Here is a 20,262-nt window from a genome sequence, read left to right as displayed (position 1 = left end):
AATTTTTTAATTTATTGCATTTAGAAAGTTTCTTATTTCAGTATGCTGAAGGTTATATAAAATTAAAATTTTCCTGATAGTTCCCCTTTAAGGGGGTTATTTAACAAAGGTTTAATTTTAGAGCTATGTGAACTCTCAAACCTTGATTGAACTTACAACTGGAAAAAGTAAAACAAATTAGCAAACTTGGGTTGCGAAACCCAAAAACTCAAATTTATTATGTTTTCGGTGAAAAAAACTCAAATCGCGCAAATTGATCGAGTTTTCGAGTGAAAGCCACCAAAAACCCTGAACATAATGAAGGCTATTAACATCTTGAAATGTTTCAAGGGACCTATGTCATTTACTCCTACATGACCTCGATAGGTTTTAAATGTGTATTTTTGGATTCAAGCTATTTCCAGGGTCAGGGTATAATACATCTTAAAAAAAATTAGTTTTTTTTAACCCGGAAATTAGATTTTTGACCCAAAAATAACCTCCAAAACTAAATTTTTTGGTGAAAAACAACTCGATCCGTACTAAATTTGCCCCTAAGTGTGATATACTATCAATGACATACAACCTCAAAAGGATGTATGTCTCTTCTGTTAGAGAAAAAAATAGTGCATCCATCAGAAAGAAACTCAATTGGGCAACAGTCTTGAAAATGCTTTATTGAACCAAGTGTATAAGTGTAATGTGCAGAATGTGTTGAAAAATACTACAATTCAGAGAATTTATTTTTGGATAATGTCAACCATTAAGAAAAAAATGGGCTAAACTCCTACATTAACGAAAGAACTAAACCCTTTCAGCACTGAAAACCTGATAGAAGAGGAAAAAAACATTCAAGTACTACACTGTGCAGAAATAAAGGATGCCATCATCCCAGGAAATGTGAATGGAGCAAGCACTAACACTCCCAGCGTAATTATTAAAGGTTATCAATGGTTACAATAAAGGACTGCTAACATACTAGCCAGTGCTGAAATCTGAATATATTCTGTTGTATGGTGCTGTCAAACTGGATAGATATAAATTAAAAAAGGTGGGTGTAATAGAGATAATGAAAAGCAGACATAATAGTGTGAATGTATTTGTAAATTAATCAGAAGCTGTGTGCATGTTTTATTTTCTTTATATTCTAAATTTACAATGCAAAACAAAAACCAAGTCCTGCTATTCCTGCTTTGGGTCCTTTTATGAAAGTCTATGCACAAAAAAAAGAACACTGTACATATTTTTACATATAGGATTAATAGTATAGGCATGGAGGTGGCATGAGTTTTAATCAAAAGGCTTTTACTTTTATGTTGAAAGAATAATCATAAAGTAACAATAAATAAAAAGGTGCCAACATCAGCTTTAGGAATTCAAATGTTATATTGAAAATCTGGGAGTCAGATCCTCAAGCTCTCGTTCTGCAGTCATGTCTCTGCTATCTATGAAGCAAGTACATAAATAAGAAACTAAGAAATATGATTGAGAATGTGAAAGGCTTTTAAAACTATGACAAAATAATCAGGGTTAACGTTTGTCTAAACAGCATTTAAATGATTCAGACTACACTTGGATAAAACACTTACAAACAGTTCAAACTTTAAGCAACCACATATAAAGGGGGAAAACATAGATTAACAGAACTGTTTAAGGAAACACAAACATGGCAAATTCTGGTAGTGGCCTGACTCTATTGTAACTTGTTCAGAGACAAAAAAAAAGTTTAAAAATATGTGCAGAGGAAAAAAATACATGAATGTAGGCCACACAGTATATACTGTAATCTAATTAATGGAGTATACTCACATTTAACGTAGGGGCTCCTTACACTTAAAAAGACACAGTAAATATAACTGCAGAGATTGCCTGAAGTGCTTTTAACAAATATAAAAACTTTTTTTTTCTGTTTTGCTAAAGGCATTATTCAAAAGATACATGGCTGCACAATAACTATCATAAATAACATTGTATGTTGGGTCAGGTAATCTTTTGAATAATGCTTAGAAAAGCTTTGGGATTAACAGTTGAACAACTTTAATTTTACATATTTTGATGAACTAAAAATTCATGCACGCTGCAAAAAACCTCATGCAGTAGTTAGGGTAAACCATCCAAGCAGTTTTTATTCATTAATATTCATAAATACACACAGCAGCTTCATTAGAGATTTTTTTCCCCATATACTTTTTTTTTCTCTTCTGTTTGAATGTGGGAGATTAGGAGAATGTATTTATTTTTTTTACATCACGGTACAGGAAGCAGACGACTGCCTCTGGTACTGCTACCTATGTTTACCTGCTAGAAGTAAAAATTAGTTAAGTGAATTATCTTATATATTTGCCTTTTTTTTTTCTTTTTTCCTTTTTTTTTCCTTTTTGAATGTACACAATGTAACAAGAGTGACAGACCGGAAATTACAATCACCAAAACAAACCCAAAGATAGTTGTTTGTCCACTTTCATTGGCAGTTACAGCACAGAGGACATTGTCTGCAAAGGGGGATGTCATCAAAGAGGAGGTGGCGGAGGCTCGTTTCCTTTATTACTCTCTTTAAGATTTAGGTTTTCTAAAGCAACATCTAAAGGCATTATATCTACACAACCCATTGCCCCAAAATCAGCTATTTCTCCCCTTTCATCCTCATCAGAGGAGGAGCTTTCTTCCTGCATCAATGTAGACAAAAGAAGCTCCTGGACAAACAAGCTGCGGTCCGCACGCTCACTTTCTATGGACTGTCGTTCTGCTTCTGTCATTTTGGGATCATTCAGTCTGTGCAAAAATGAAGCAGAGATTATTTTATGATATAACAAACCAATGAAGACAAATACAGAACAGTTACAGAATAAAAATATTTCTCATTTTACATAACATTATGTTGGTTAAATAGATTAAAATTATCTTTTCATTCAAAATCAGGTATATATTCTGACATTTCTTCACACAAATAAAGTGGGGGAAGGAAAAGAAGTAATTTACAAACCTAAAGGCCCTAATTACCTTTTCTAAGAGAAACACTGCAACTAAGTTCAGAACCATAGAAGCAATACAACTAGTATAATGTCCATCCACATCTGGGCTTCTAAAATCAGGTGTAGTTAAAAAGCAAAAAAACCTTTGTGCCAGAATTGTGTATTTTTGCAGTATAAGAAAATAGGTATAAAAAAAGGCAAAAAAGTTGGAAATAAAAGCAAAGATTGGTTGCTATAGGCAATTTCACATACAGTTTAGCACCTATTTATTTGTGAATCATCCCTTGTGCCTTTGTATAATACTGATTAGCTGATACAACACCACATTGTACATAGTGTTTTGAGCTTCTATACCAGCCCAAGGTAACAATGGCCTTTTAGCAGTAAAGATCTGTGCCTCCAAAGATGCCTCTGTAGCTCCCCATATTATTTTCTGCTGATTCTCTTCACATGCTCCGTACTGCTGTCACTTACTGAGTTTAGGAACTGACACACAATATACTGAATATGTAGAATATAAATATGTTTCTACATAAATAAATATATGTAGAAACCAGTAGAATTAGCATAAGAATTTAATGATCCGCCCTGTAGTATCAGCTTATATGAAAGTAAAACCACATATTCTGCTTGATGATTTGCGACAACCCCTAAGTTTAGCTTCTTATCAGCTGCTCAAAGCACAATGAGCATGTATGTGTTGCAGATACTCCTAGCAAAATACAAGATGGGAAACTCCTATGACAACTTTAAATGCCTGGATCATTACTACTATAGAGATGCTGAAGCTTTAGGCTGTATCAATAAGTTCAGTATATACATTTTTAGGGTTTAGTTCTCCTTTAAAAGGTGCTGATATTTTGCAACTGCACAAAAGTTAACAAATTAAAGTTTCTTTACATATGTGTCCACATCCCATGTTTTTTTTTTTTTTTACACATATTCAAATTCCTAACCATAAATCTAAACTCATCACATTCATACCTTAATTAATTAGGCTATGCTTTAGTCATTATTACAGATTGTTTCCAGTAATGAAACATTCTTATTTTGATGATCATGAAGGTGCTCATGATACAAACCTTGTGAGTAGAAACTGTGAATTTTGTATAGATTGCTGATTGTTTTCTGTACTTGATGTGTTGGTTGCTGCTGTTGATTGTGTAATTGTGGTGGTGACATTACTTGCATTGTTGCGTCTGGTTGCGTTGCGTGCTGTTTCTAGCTGTTGCCGTGCTGCCTGTGCCTGCTGTCTTTCTAGTTGCAACTGCATTTGTAGCTGCTGCAGCTGGGAGGCAGACGGGCCTGAAGAATTGAGCTGTCCTCCTGTTGAACGCCTTACTCCAGATAACTGTGATAAAAGTTCTGCCCATGGTAGAAGACAGTATAGGTGAATACATCTTATAATATAAACAATCTATATAAAGGCAAAAGGTCAAACAGGTGTTACACTTATACTTTTATATAGATCCCATTATTAAAAATACTTATGTGCCTGTACATTTTCTATAACACTAGGGATGACATAACAGCTGTAATACTATTCTTTGTAAAAGCATCAATATTATATATTGTATCATGCTTGTATTTCTGTTTAAGAAAAGCTAAATATTATATACTATTTGCTAAATATTATATTCGACAACCTGTGACAAAAAAAACAGTATGTTAAACAGTAAATATGCTATTGCTCAGATTCAATCTGACAGTCCAACAATTTTAATTAAAAATATGATCTTAAAGCATTTGCAAGGGGACTTTGGTATAGGCCAGAACAAAACAGTTCTCATTTTAACTTCTACAAAGCTCTTTTATTTTTATGTTTTAGGGAACACCTTTCAAACTTTGTGGCCTGCACACAAAATGGTGTTTAAAGGGACACTATCTAGCTAATGCTGTTTGCATACATCATTTACAACCTTATTATGTTTCACAAAACTATATTCAAATATAGAAAATGCATATTACCTGAGGACAGCAACTAATATACTTGGGTACTCTAAATGAGAATGTTCTCAAATATTAGTTTGCAAGAGTTTATGTGGGTTTGTTTATCACAGTTGCCATTTCACAAAATTACTGCTCCAATGTGGTTATCGCTTAGATGTCCACAAATATTTCCTAAGGTGCAAATATTTTCTAAAAATGGTGACTTAACATTCATTTTGTAAGATCCAAGTTTTTACATGATGTCACAAACCATTCCATATGGCATTACCCTAAAAATCAATCACATTTACAATAAAATATATAACAATCTGAAATATTTTTTAATTACATTTCTACAATAATTCTGGAATTGACAACACTGGTTGTTCAACTTTATTACTCTGCACCTATACTGTACTGGAAAACTATTATGAAATTAATGAAAGAAAAGATTTTAGCATAAACAATATTTTGGCTTTTTAACACAGTAAACCAGCAATTAAAACAAAAAAAGAAAAGTTGAGCTCTTGAACCTTACCAGCTATTGGATCCATGGCTTCCCTATTGCTTGGAGAATATGAGCTCTGCGAGGATGAAAGCCCTCCAGTGGAGCTGCTAGTAAAGTGCATGTTTGTTCTACGTGCTCGTGGACCACCTAACCCCCGGCCAGGGTGAAACATCCTTCGTACATGTCGAACTCCACTGGATTCATCGTAGACAGGAGTTAAAGCAAAATACCAAATGGGGGAGTAAATTCTTAGTACAGGTATGTGACCACTTATCTGGAAACACAGAAAACTCTACAGGAAAGTGAAGTACAATTTAGCAAATAATTCAACTGTATATTTATTTCCATTATCTCTGTTATAATATAACTGAACCATGTACTTGATCCTAACTAAGCTGCATTAAATCAGAATAGTGGCAAAAAAATCATATTGAGTTTATTTAATGTATTTTAGTAGATATAAGGCACAGAGATCCAAATTATGGAAAGACTCCTTATCTAGAAACATCCAGATGCCACTACAAAATGGATTCCCATGCTTTATTTTACTTTCAATTATTTAATTTCATTTGTAGCATATAGGTAATGTTTCTGTTATTTTATATTATATCTATTATAATGCAGGGATTTTTTTCAAACTGAAAAATGTGCAGCTGAGGAAAAAGGAAAGGCAAATTCACATTAGCTAGTGTCAGAGGCACCCATGACCCTGGTTGTTGTCCTTCAAAGAAACAGGGGGCATAAAAACATGCACCCAAACTTTGGGGGCATACTTAATAAGGATTTTTACAAACAGGTTTAATTACATTTTATAATAGTTATTAGATACAGGTATGAGATCAGTTATCCGGTAACAGATTATCCAGAAAGCTCTGAGATATGGACAAGCTGTACCCTAAAGTCTTCATATTATCCAAATAAGCCAATTTTTCTTTAAAATAATTCCCTTTTTCTCTGTAATAATAAAACAGAACCTTGTACTTGATCCACACAAAGATATCATTAATCCTTATTGGATGCAAAACAAGCCTATTGGGTTTATTTAATGTTTATATGATTTTCTAGTAGACTTAAGGTATGAAGATCCAAATTACAGAAAGAACAGTTATCCAGAAAATCCCAGGTCCTGAGTATTCTGGAGCCCATACCTGTATGTATTTTATTAGCATGCATTCCTATTCTAAAAAAAATTCTAAAAGAACTGTCTGTAAGGCAGTACAAATTGCTGTGACTCAGAACACAACTGTGGTGTTTGCACCTGGCAATAAAAGGAATTTTCAAATATATAGACAACTGTAAGAAAATAGAATATAAACTGTGATTTATTCAAAATCAAATTGATCAGTGGACCTTTTATAATATAGACATGTCTCTTTTAAGCAAATGGTTTGCTGCCGTGCATATGGGATCAGGCAACTGAAGAATGTGTTGTAGTAGTGAAATTCTAGAAACAAATGAATACTCTATGTGATGCTCTAATTGCTGCTTCCATGAGAGCAAAGTCTTGTAGTAGGTGGTTATATTGTGGAAGCATACATTACTCATGGGATACCAAGCATTTGTGTGGAAACACACAGCATTGGCTGTGAGAGAGGCAATCCGTTTATTAAAACCACATATGACAACAGCTACAGACCATTTTTGCATTAGCAGAACTTGCTGAATTTACAGTGCTTCAGATATGCAAATGTGAAGCCAATTGAGAGTTGACACACAGCAAAGTCATCTCAGGGAAAGGAAATATTATGACCAAAGCTTCATTCCTTTGTACATATAAAACAGCAACTCAACAACTCTAACAAATCCATTGGCAGAAATCATACTATTGCTTAAGTTATGCACCCTCACCAAATGCACCCTCACCAAATGAAACCCATTACATGACTACCTAGTTTTTTGGGGCCAATAAAAGGTGAGGCTTGTCAGGAGTGGTATTGGGGTTTAAGAGAGATTACACATGTGTAGATGTGTGTGTAACAGGGAATGGCTGGCCAGCATCAAGAGCATGGTCTGTTAATATGAACATATTTTTTTCAATAAAAGCCCAATTTTGTAAGACTGGTGTGTTTGTTTCAAAACTATAGTTTATATAATCAAGCTGCTGTGTAGCCATGAGGGCAGCCATTCAAGCACAGCATACACAGCAGATAACAAAAACTATGTTGAATCAAATTGTATTCTACAGAGCTCATCTGTTTTCTGCTGTGTGTCCTGTGCATTTTCTCAATTTTCAACTTGAAATGGCTACCCTCATGGCTACAAGCAGATTGTTTATATAAACTTTACCAGTGCGAAAACAACAGTACATTATATTTTCATTACTTTAAAACACTTTCATGTTATGGTGTTACTGTTACTTTAACTCATGACCTACTACCAGTGAGGAATGAGCCAATGAAAGTATGGCCTTAACAACTAAGCAGTATGAGGCCTAATGATTTCAGATGATGGCGGCCAATTAGATCTAGTAATTTTGTAATAAATAGCTAATATATTTTTGATTAAAAGGAAAGTAGACACCTCCACCAATCATATATTCCCTTACTTAAAGAAGAAGGAAAGGTTAAAACTAAGTAAGCCTTATCAGAAAGGTCAATCTAAATATACCAGTAAACCCCAAAAGTAGCGCTGCTCTGAGTCCCCTATCAAAAGAAACACTGCATTTCTTTCCTTCTATTGTGTACACATGGGCTTCTGTATCAGACTTCCTGCCTTCAGCTTAAACCTCATTGCCCTGGGCAAGAGCATGCTCAGTTTGCTCCTCTTCCCCCCCCCCTCCCTTCTATACTGTAATCTGAGCCCAGAGCAGGGAGAGACTCAGGCAGGAAGTGATGTCACACCATGTTAATACTGCAGCTCCTACCCTAAACAAACAGAGTTTCTAGAGCTATTTACTGGTAAAACATTCTACAGAATAAATATAGCATTCTAGCTTGCACTATTGCAGCTAATCTATTGGCATTAAAATACCTCCGTAGCTTTCCATCTCCTTTAAAGGGGAACTATCATGAAAATGAAAAATTAATATAAGCTTCCTCTTACTGAAATAAGAAACTTTCTAAATACAAACAATTGAAAATTTTGTGAAATAAATAAAGTTTACCGTATATACTCGTGTATAAGCCGAGTTTTTCAGCACTTAAAATGTGCTGAAAAAGTCTACCTCGGCTTATACGCGAGTCACTGGGTGCGCACAGGGGTTTCAAGACTAAGGGACCCAGCGCTAGGACCCTGTGGCAGTGTAGTAGGCGGAAGTGACGTGCAGAGCTTGACGAACATGCGATGTTATGCCGGCTGTTAATCTTTGCTTGCCGCAAAGGAAACAAGATCCAGCAGTGCAGAGAGGGAGAAAGCAGCCTGTCAGCCTGTCAGCAACTTTGAGAAAAAGGGGAAGGTGGAGAGAAGCGGCTTTCAGAGATCGAGCTGTGAGTGAAATGATTCAGAGAGGAGGGGGAGAGAGAAAGACGGCTGTGACAGTAGGGGTGGGAGAGGTGGAGAGAACGGACTTTCAGAAGTCGGGCTGTGAGAGGAGAGGTGGACAGAAAATTGGCTTTGATAGAAACGGAGGCAAGAAACAGGGGAAAGAAAACGGATGCAAAACTAACTTTTGTCTTACAGTTTAAAGGCACTGTGACTGGTGCAGAGAGAGGAAGGGAAAGATATGGAAGCAAATGGTTAGAGGAAAGAGTTAAAAAGGGCCCTGTGTGGATACTGTCTCTCCCCATTGAAATGTAGGAACTTCCCTTTTTAAGTTCAGCATTTATTATTTAGTGTGCCTATAATGTACCCCCTGTTATAAAATATAAGGATATGTTATATCCCAGAGGTTCATGACTATATAAAAGCCTGGGAAGCCAGCGCTTATGTGCTCTTACATGCACAGGGACTAGGTTTGCCCGATGCTGCTTGCGCTTCTGCGCTAGGTGACATTTTACCAGTAGCTACTGCATTTCTCACCCTAGGCTTATACGCGAGTCAATAAGTTTTCCCAGTTTTTGTAGGTAAAATTAGGTACCTCGGCTTATACACGGGTCGGCTTATACACGAGTGTATATTCACTATTCATCTCTCAGCACCTGTTTATCTTCATTCTGTCTACATTCAGGAGTTGGGTGTCAGATAATCATTAACAGTTAGATCCAATATATGTTAAAGGGGGGCTTCATTTGCCTAGAAGATGTATTAGAGCTCACTATAAAAATCACCAGACATCATGTCTCTCTACATGCAGGATTTGTGCAAAAAGCAGTTATTTTGTTAGATTTTGTTTGTACTGGATACAGTTATTTGAGTGAGCTCTAATTCGTCTTCTAGGAAAGGAGCCCCCCATATAAGATATATTGGATCTAACTGTCAATGAATATCTGACACTCAACTGCTGCATGAAGAGAGAATGAAGAGAAACAGATGCTGAGAGAGAAGAATAGTGAAGATAAACTTGATTATTTCAGAAATGGTACAGAAAATTTATTTAATTGATTGTATTTAGAAAGTTTCAGTATGATGAAGCTTATATTATATTTTAATTTTCACAATAATAAGCTATAAACTATTGATAGATGTACCCCTTCAAGAGGAAAAATACATATCTTTAAAGAATATAATATATATAGCAAATTTTTATAGCATTACACAACAGAGATAGAATATAAATTTAAGAGTAAAGGATATTAAATCTCTTGGAGCTCTGTGTTCAAGTGTTAGATGGGCAGCAAAGTCGTCTGTGACATGATTTGGATCTCCCCCTGGTAACGCTGCACATATTGGACAAATCTGCAATGATACAAACACATAATAACGGCATTTTCAATCTTACAAGTTAGCTTTTCTAAGCTTAATTCCTAAGTGTTAAATTGATTTGAACTTTAGGCTGGTGCAATAAATATATAAAATATAGCATTTTAGCCATATTAATTTTTAGGGTTTAAAATATTTCTCAATCCATTGTGAATTGGTTTTAAGTTTATATTGGCAATAAGCACAAAGGTCGAGAGACTATTTCAGAAGAAAAAAGAGTTTGGGGTAGAAAAAAGTATCCTGTATCATTCCTTTAATGCATTATACACCGAGTGGGAAAAATAGTGGAATAAATTCAGTAGTTCAAATTTCCCACAGACTTTTGTAATATGTGTATTTCTTCAATTTGTATGCATCTGTGTTATGAATACCTCTCATTAGGGCACAGCTGGTACAGTTAATTGCAATTGGCCCGAAAACAAAAACTTTTTAAGTGTACCTGTAGATGATCCTAGAAGACTTTTTTGGAACAAATATATATTATGAAAGATTTGTATACAGCCCAGCAGAGAATTTTATTAACATGATTTTTTTGCCTCTACCTGTTTATCACTCATTAATAAGCCTAGAGAAAATATACATGTGCAATATCCCACTGACTTAAAGGAACAGTTCAGTGTGAAAATAAAAACTGTGTAAATAAAAAATGTTTCTAATATAGTTAGTTAGGCAAAAAAATTGATTTTTGTACTTACCGTTAAATCCTTTTCTCTTGTCCTACATTGGGGGACACAGGCACCATGGGGATGAAGATCCTGTTGCTTGGAGGATGGACACTAAACGGTTAACAAGCTCCTCCTCCTGCACTGGTTCTCATACCCTGCCTACTTCCTTTCCCCTCAGTTTTCAGGCCGAAGAAGGAAGGACAACCCTACTATCACCATGTGCAAACAGAAAAGGAACTCTCACCCCCTATGAACTATATACAGTCACACTTAGACAGTGTGCTAGAAGAATTTTGAATTATAACCTATTCAGGGAGGGAAGGCCTGTGTCCCCCAATGTAGGACAAGAGAAAAGGATTTAACGGTAAGTACAAAAATCTATTTTTCTCTTGCCTAGATTGGGGGACACAGGCACCATGGGGACATCCCAAAGCTACCCATGAGGGCGGGACTTGCACCCCAGTGCTCAGCTTACAACGGTCTGTAGCACCTTTCTCCCAAAGCTTGCCTCAGCCGAGGAGAAAGTGTGTATCTTGTAGAACCTGGAAAAAGTGTGTACTGAAGACCACACTGCAGCTCTACAAACCTGTTCAGCGGAAGCCTGGTGGCGTACTGCCCAGGAAGTACTCATCGACCTGGTCGAGTGAGCTCGAATCCCGAAGGGTGGAGGTCTATCCTTTGCTACATAAGCCTTTGAGATGGCCGACCTGATCCATCTGGAAATCGTTGCCTTCGATGCCCGGAGGCCCTTTCTCGGTCCCTCCGGAATGATGAAAAGACTGTCAGTTCTTCTTATACTTTTGGTAACGGATACATAAATACTTAGCGTACGGACCACGTCTAGCTTGTGCAGCTTTTTCTCTATCTGTGTCTTGGGATGAGGGCAGAAGGAAGGCACTACAATGTCCTGGTTCAGATGAAATTCGGACACAACCTTAGGCAAGAAATCCGGTGTTGGCCTTAGAATTACCTTGTCCTAATGGAAAATTGTAAACGGCACTTTACACGATAAGGCTGCCAACTCTGACACTCGTCTAGCCGACGTGATGGCTACTAAAAATACTGTCTTAATAGTCAGTGTAAGCAAGGGAATGTCCATGATAGGTTCAAAAGGCTGTTCTTGCATTGCTGATAGTACTAGGTTAAGATCCATGAAGGAACCGGGTGACGGTATGGTGGTGCCTGTCGAAGAGCACCCTGTATGAAAGTCTTAATGTTAGGCCGCAACGCCAACTGGTGTTGGAAGAAGATAGATAGTGCAGATACTTGGACCTTCAAGGAACTGATGGCTAGACCCTTATCCAGTCCCTCCTGCAGAAAACACAGTACGTTTGCTTCGTTTAAGATCTGTGGGTCTTTGGAGTTAGTCTCGCACCATGAGATGAAGGTCTTCCATATCCTATGGTAAATCCGTGCAGATACAGGCTTTCTGGCCTTCAATAAGGTAGGTAAGGCCTCCTGTGGAACTCCTGACCTGGAGAGTATCAAGGCCTCAAGAGCCACGCCGTTAAATCCAGCCGTGGAGAATTCGGGTGGACGATAGGTCCCTGTGTTAACAGATCGTCCCTGACTGGAAACCGAAATGGAGTGTCTGCTGCTAGCCGCATGATCTCTGCGAACCAAGGTCTGCGGGGCCAGAATGGAGCCACCAGTATCGCCTCTACTCTCTCTTCCTTTATTCGTCTGATGACTCTTGGAATCAGAGCGAGAGGTGGGAACACGTATACCCTGTGAAACGGCCAAGGTGCTACTAGCGCGTCCACCGCTACTGCTAGAGGATCCTTGCTTCTTGCCATAAAGCTTGGCAGCTTGTTGTTGTATCTTGACGCCATTAGGTCCACTTCTGGTATACCCCACCTTCTTACTATCTCTTGGAACACTTCCGGATGCAGACTCCACTCGCCCTGATCTACTGTCTCTCGACTGAGGAAGTCTGCTATCCAGTTGTCTACTCCTGGAATGTGTACTGCGGAGATGGCTGGCACATTCTCTTCTGCCCATAGAAGTATCCTTTGTGCTTCGGCCAGCGCCGCTTGGCTTCTTGTGCCTCCCTGATGGTTTATGTAGGCCACTGCCGTCATGTTGTCCGACTGACTTCTCACTGGTCGACCCTTGAGATTGTGGGTCCAGTGGGACAAGGAGAGCCATATTGCCCTGAGCTCTAGGATGTTGATTGGGAGGGATCCTTCCCCTGGGCTCCATCTGCCCTGTACGGTGTGTTGTTCCAGTACTCCTCCCCACCCCTGTAAGCTGGCATCTGTTGTTACTACTGTCCATGTATGGTTGGGAAACAGCTTGCCTGATTGCAATGTTGATGGTTGGAGCCACCATTTCATTGACGCTTGAACGGGATCTGTTATTAGTATCCTGCGGTCTAGCTCTGTACGCATCCTTCTTTGATGTAATAGAATTAGTCTCTGCAATGGTCTGGTGTGTAACTGGGCATACGGTACAGCTGGAATAGCCGCTACCATTGTCCCCAGTGCTCTCATGGCTACTCTGAGTGGTATATATCTCTCTTTCTGAATGATCATTAATCTTGTGCGAAAGGTGGATATCTTGGCAGGTGGAAGAAAAGCTTTTCCCAGCGACGTGTCCATCATCAGACCTAGGTATTCTGTCCGTTGCGTTGGAGTGAACATTGACTTTTTGTAATTGATGAGCCAACCTAATTGGTTCAATCTTTCCACCACGGTCTGTAGGTGGTTTGTTGTTAAGGAGTGGGATGGAGTTTTGACTAGTAGGTCGTCCAAGTATGGTATGACTCCTATTCCCTGCAGCCTCAAATCTGCTAGAGCTGCTGCCATGACCTTTGTGAAGACACGCGGGGCTGAGGATAGGCCAAATGGAAGTGCCACAAATTGCCAATGTTCTCCTGCAGCGAAGAAACAAAGGAATCTGTAGTGTTGGGGTGTATTGGCACGTGAAGATACGCGTCCTTGATATCTATTACTGTCATAAATTCTCCCATCTCCAGGGACAGCAGAACCGATTGAATGGATTCCATCTTGAAATGTTGACGCTTGACATATTTGTTTACTGCCTTTAGATCCAGCACAGGACGGTAGGATCCGTCCTTTTTGGGAACGATGAACAAATTGGAATAAAAACCTCTGCCCCTGTCTAGAGGTGGAACCTGCTGTATGACCCCTGAGCTCGTGAGATCTCGGAGAATTTTTCGAAATGCTGAACGCTTTGGTTCCCTTGAGGGAAGACGTGACACAAAAAATCTTCTTGGAGGAATTTGTATAAAGTCTATGAGATAGCCGTGGGAGACTACCTTCAGGACCCAAGGGTCTTGGACTCTCTGTTCCCACACCTCCCGAAAGTTTCTTAGGCGTCCGCCTATGAAGACACTCTCGGGGGTGGGCACCTCTTCATGCGGAGGCGGGTTTCTCCTGAGAAGGCTTGGCGGTTTGTCTGGTTGAAGACCAGTTGTGGCCTTGTTTGATTGGGTATCTGGAACGGCTGGAAGATTGGTGCTTTTCCGTTTGTGTTCTCTGCCTTTGGCCTTGACCTTGACGAAAGGGCCGCAGAAAAGGTCTTCTCTTAAAGGTGGTGCGCTTGGGTCTGTTTTGCGGTAGCAGGGTACTCTTTCCACCCGTCGCTTGTGATATAATCTTGTCGAGCTCTGCTCCAAAAAGCTGTTTACCCACAAACGGAAGACTGACTAGTGATCTCTTTGATGTGAGGTCTGCAGACCAGTTCTTTAACCATAGAAAACGTCTGGCTGCAATGGACTGTGCTGAAGCTCCGGCAATGAGTTTTGCTGCATCCAATGCTGCTTCGCAGATATAAGAGTTTGCATCAGCTATTTGTGACAATAAAAGATCTGTAGACGGGTCCTCAGACCCAATAAGTTGTGCTACCTGCTCAACCCATATCTCTATTGCTCTTGACACCCACGCTGTGGCAAAGATTGGTTGAAGCGCCGCTCCTGCTGCTGAAAAAATGGCCTTACAGAAACCCTATAGACGCTTGTCTATTGGGTCCTTAAAAGAAGCTGCGTCAGCCACTGGTATGGTTGTGGTCCTAGAAAGACGTGACACCGGAGGATCCACCACTGGTGGGGAGGACCAGAGGTCTGTATTTTCCGGAGGAAATGGATAGGACTGTGAAAAGCGTTTAGATAGTTGGAGCTTGCGGTCTGGAACTTTCCACTGAGCCTTAACAATGTCATCTAAGTGCTCATAAGCCGGGAAAACATATGAAGTCTTCTTCTGCCTTTTGAAAATGTTTTTGCTAGGCTCAGTTGTAGCTGCTGTGTCTTCAATGTTTAATGTTTGTAACACTAACTGTATCAGTGATTCTACCTCCCTTTGTGACCTGGGAGTATCCTGCTCCTGATCTGACTCCTCCCCGGACAACACTTGCCCCTCTTCCCCTGACTCTTCCTCTTCAGGTGACTCAGGTGTGGGGGAATGAAACCGCTTAGAAGCAGTTGCCTGTGCGCTCATCCTTTGTGGCTGACTAGAGAGGTGTTCTCATAACCTTGTCCAAAGTCTCTGGAATCCTGGCTAAATTCTGTAGACCAGCCAGTGAGAGGGAGAGAGCACGCACCAATTCAGAATCCGAGCTCGCCTGAGAAGCCGAAGCTATCGCTGAGCCGGGTTGTAGGGTTGCATTGGGTAAGCTAGGAGCAGGTATATTACCAGTACTACAAGCTACACACTTTGGGTCAGAAGAGGCAATGTCAAATTTTGTTTTGCATGACGAGCATGCAAGGAATGCAATTTGAGATGGGGTGCGGGACTTAGTCTGCCGCTTAGAAGAGGGCATTTCCTCTACTCTGTCAGTCATGCTATAGAGGGTTGGCCCTTCCTTAAGAAAAGGAAGCAGGCAGCGAACTGAGTAAGTCCTGTGTGCACCTGGGCTGTCCCTGTAGGGGCGACCTGCATGGGTGAAAGTGACATGCTTAGTGCCAGAATAAGACTAAGACTGCCTAGGGAAATACAAGAGTACTTACTCTGGTTGCTCTGCAGTATCGCCGCAGTAAGGTAGAGGGAGCGAGTGCGCCGTTCCAGCTCGTGTCCCAAGATGGCAGCCGGAAGTGACGCGTATGTGTAAGGCTGGGAACGTGATCGCGCAGTATGCCCCAAGGAAAATGGCCGCCGCAGAGAGTGCCTCCGCCGACGCCCTCTTCCAAGATGGCGGCCGGAACAACATGCGCAGAAGAATAGGACCAACACGAGGACGGTCCCTCCGTGTATCTAAGCTGTTTAGAGCCAGAGCGGGTAAGAGCGCTATCCTACCCAGCGCTCCTAGAGGGGAATGCGAGTAATCTGCAGGTAGGGGCCTACCCTGTCTGTGGAAGTCGGAAAGGTATAAGGGGGTGAAAAGGGGATAAAAAGCACTTACCCCTTTCGTTGCCAGCCTTCCTGCCCTATTTTTGGTGCGTACCCCGTTCTGGGCTGCTGGTGCAGCCTCCGTGGAGCGGGAACCAGCAGCCCCAGGGTGTTGAGGGAGCCTCTGCCTGCAGACCTCCGTGGAGCGGGAAGGCAATCAGGGCACAACATTATTCGGCTGGTGGGGGGCTCGGGAAAGTGAACTCAGGCCCCACTGCTGGCATGGCACATGAATAAATCGGCACCATTGCTCCCAGCCAGTAGCATCCGTCCTCCTTCTGAGGACACTAAAGTAAAACTGAGGGGAAAGGAAGTAGGCAGGGTATGAGAACCAGTGCAGGAGGAGGAGCTTGTTAACCGTTTAGTGTCCATCCTCCAAGCAACAGGATCTTCATCCCCATGGTGCCTGTGTCCCCCAATCTAGGCAAGAGAAATGTAAAGTATAAAGGCTGGAGTGCCTGGATGCCTAACATAATAGCCAGAACACTACTTATTGCTTTTCAGCTCTATAACTCTGAGTTAGTCAGTGACTTGAAGGGGGGGCCACATGGGACATATGTGTTCAGTGAGTTTGCAATTGATCCTTAGCATTCAGCTCAGATTCAAAAGCAACAGATATGACCCATGTGGCCCTCCCTCAAGTCACTGATTGGTTACTGCTTGGTAACCAGTCAGTGTAAACCAAGAGAACTGAAAAGCAGGAAGTAGTGTTCTGGCTATACACATCCAGTCACTCCAGCCTTTATACATTATATTTTTTGGCTAACTAACTATATCAGAAATATTTTTTATTTTGCTCAGCCTAATCTATTTATCCAGTTTTTATTTTTACACTGAGTGATTCCTTTAATCTCTGTACTGAGATTCTCTACTAGATAGAATCCAAATTGGGGGAACATAGTGTGTCTGAAACATGTAAAAGGCTGTAGCAATATACAACAAAATAAAATATTACATTTTTAACAAGCAGTACTTACTACTTCTGTTGATGTTTCCGCATGTTCTGAAGTGACATGTTCTTGTAAAGAAGTTTCTGTATAACCCATTTTACCACAATAAGGGCAAGTAAAAGACTGTGGCTGTTCTACAGAGAAAGCTTCCCCACCATAATATAAATCTGTAAAAAAAAAAACACAAGAAAAAGTGTCACTTAATACCAACATACAAGGGCAAGTACAGTAGACAAGAGCTACTGAACACAACAAAAAAAACTCACAAAAACATGTAACTGTCATCCAGACATAAAAGGCTTAATTTGTTCCTTTCAAAATTAAGAACTTAATCAAAACTAAATAAAAACCATCAACACCAGTTAGAAATGGTTTTGTTTTTTTTTAGCAATTTCAAAGAATCCAGATTTGCAAAGCTGATACAGACTTACCTCAAAAGACACTCTGCTGTTATTGCAGCAATAGGCCAGTTCTACCAATTAAGGGGCATTAAAACTCTTGCATCCAAAAGTTTTAACTAACTTTCTAACTAACAAACAATTTCAAAAAAAATTGCACCATCAAGAGTTCAGTATATCATGAAATGTAAATATCTCAATTAAATCCATTAGGCTGTAACACAAAAATATGTGAAAAGATCCATTTGGGGGAAGTGAATTTTTGCATTTTGGCAATTTGGGCATTCACAAACATCCCTTCTAATGTGATAGTGTCATGTCTTCTTGCTGTAAGTTCCAGCAGACTGGCATTTAATTTACACTCGCATGCCATTTTCTCTATCACTATATAATTATACACTCAATCATCCCTTAAAAGTGAACATCCCTCCCTGATGGCGCAGATCCTCGAGCTTCAGTGGTCCTCCTGTACCTCTAGCCTGCCTACTTGCTTTTTTCAAAGTACTGGTAGTATACAAATATAAAGAAGATAAGTGTAAATAACTTGGGAGCTAAACGTTAGGCACCCCCTAGTCATTGTACTCACTTATCTGATGCCCTGGGCCAGGGCTCCTGTTAGCAGAAAACTGCAGTGACCTGGGGTATTTTTTTAACAAGCACCAACGAGCAATCTGCTTCTTTTTCCCAGGACAAATGTGCAGCAGCGTGAAACATTCAGCTTTTTTTGTTAAAGCTTGGATTTTAATTCTACTGTGCATTTGCACCCGCACCAGAAAAGAAGCAGCAGGAAGTGGTGCATGCTGAAAAGTACCCGGGCCAGTTCAGTTTTCTGCAAACAGGAGCTCCCGCCTGGGGTATCAGGTAAGTGATTACAATTACTTGGAAGAACCCCCAGTAATTTAGACTTTCCTTCTCCTTTTAACCCAAAAATCCAAAAACCTGTGGTTATTAACATTGAATCACATCCGTTACTTAAAGTGATACGCACACTAAAAATTTTCTTTTGAAAATATTAATCTACCTATAGATACCTATAGATCATGTTGATCGTTTTTCGCTGATAGCTCTGCTTTTATAAGTAATTGTTACTTGAAGTTCCTAAACCCGACTGTCCGGTTTTGCCAACCTGACTGTCCCTTCTTAACTTGTCAGTTAGAGTTTCTAATGCTAGTGGACTACTGCTTCACAAATATGGCAGCCCCCCTCATAGATGAACATTCAAAGACAATGTTATGATAGATAATAAAAAAGGTTATTTTCTTTTGTCAGTATCTCTTTGATGCAATGTTTTTATTTGTTCAAATAACCACAAATAGAGCATCTCACTTATATTTATTGTTGGTAACTATGGATATTTTGGACTATTATAAGTACTGTACATTAATAATAATAATATCTATACATACTCTATGTTTGCAGTTTGTTACAATCAGTTAATAATGCTAGCTGCTTCTAAATCATCCTTGTTATCCCTAACAAATAGGTGTTTTTTGAAATCTGCATATACTTTGAGAGAACATGAATTGGAAACACTTACCAAAGTCTACCCTTGTCAATATGCACTGCATTGGATGGTCAGTTGTATGTCTTGTAGTTGTTGCACCACTTTCATAACAAGAAGCACACAGATCGTAATCGTAGCAAATTAAACACTTGTACCTTCGGCCACGGAAATTTCCTTTCAAACATGCATCGCAGCTGACACCTAAAATAAAAAGACAAGTCTTTGTATTTTAAACGGCACCTATCACCCCTGAAATGCTGCCCCCCCATTGGAGCTCTGGGAGCATATAGTACAGGCACAGACAGTGGTGTAACTAGGCAGTTTTTTTTCTGTAGTTGCCAGTAGCCAGAATACCATGCTTTGCCAAGCAATATATTTTTTATTTGCTAGTAACTTCAAATGCATATTTTCTTGTTCATGCTGATATATATTGCTGAGCACAATGGGGCATTACATCTAGGGGTAATGGCCACTGCGGGTGACAAATCTACCAAAAACACTTCTCTACCTGCTGTTGTGTATTCCGCAATATTATCCGTACAGTGTTATGAGAAATGTAGAGACCGCAATTTACCGTATATACTCGAGTATAAGCCGAGTTTTTCAGCATCCAAAATGTGCTGAAAAAGTCTACCTCAGTTTATACTCGGGTCTACGGGCAGTAGCTGAGATTGCAGTCACTTTTAATCATTCCTTTACCAACAGTTCACTTGGGGAGAGACTGCAATATCCCACAATGCCCTCTGTTTGTTATATGAGAGAATAACAGTGCACCCTCTGTTGGTTAGATGAAAGAATAACAGTGACTGGAATATCACACAGCGCCATCTGTTGGTTATATGAAAGAATAACAGTGCGCCCTCTGTTGGTTATATGAAAGAATAACAGTGACTGCAATATCACGCAGCGCAATCTGTTGGTTATATGAAAGAATAACAGTGACTGCAATATCACACAGCACCCTCTGTTGGTTATATCAAAGAATAACAGTGCGCCCTCTGTTGGTTATATGAAAGAATAACAGTGACTGCAAAATCACACAGTGCCATCTGTTGGTTATATGAAAAAATAACAGTGCGTCCTCTGTTGGTTATATGAACGATTAACAGTGACTGCAATATCACACAGCGCCCTCTGTTGGTTATATGAAAGAATAACAGTGACTGCAATATCACACAGCGCCATCTGTTGGTTATATCAAAGAATAACAGTGAC

At 39.7% G+C, this 20,262-nt stretch overlaps 1 protein-coding gene across 2 annotated transcripts in view; it reads right to left on the bottom strand.

Annotated features, from left to right (window-relative positions):
- Window positions 1-636: 636 nt before the first annotated feature.
- Window positions 637-20,262, bottom strand: part of kcmf1.L (potassium channel modulatory factor 1 L homeolog) — a 39,491-nt gene continuing 19,865 nt past the window's right edge. Inside the window, exons 2-7 of one of the 2 annotated variants that reach the window (XM_041580225.1) lie at window positions 19,081-19,248; window positions 17,173-17,312; window positions 10,060-10,161; window positions 5,419-5,593; window positions 4,034-4,316; window positions 637-2,751 (exon numbers count right to left, since the gene is read on the bottom strand). In XM_041580225.1, the coding sequence (XP_041436159.1) occupies window positions 2,490-2,751; window positions 4,034-4,316; window positions 5,419-5,593; window positions 10,060-10,161; window positions 17,173-17,312; window positions 19,081-19,248 (1,130 nt within the window). In that variant the 3' untranslated portion in view covers window positions 637-2,489. 2 annotated transcript variants of the gene reach the window in all.

Source organism: Xenopus laevis, chromosome 1L (genome assembly GCF_017654675.1).
Source record: "Xenopus laevis strain J_2021 chromosome 1L, Xenopus_laevis_v10.1, whole genome shotgun sequence".
In the NCBI taxonomy this organism is placed as follows: Eukaryota; Metazoa; Chordata; class Amphibia; order Anura; family Pipidae; genus Xenopus; species Xenopus laevis.
Note: the sequence above shows the minus strand (reverse complement) of the source record. Positions and strands in the feature narration are given on the sequence as shown.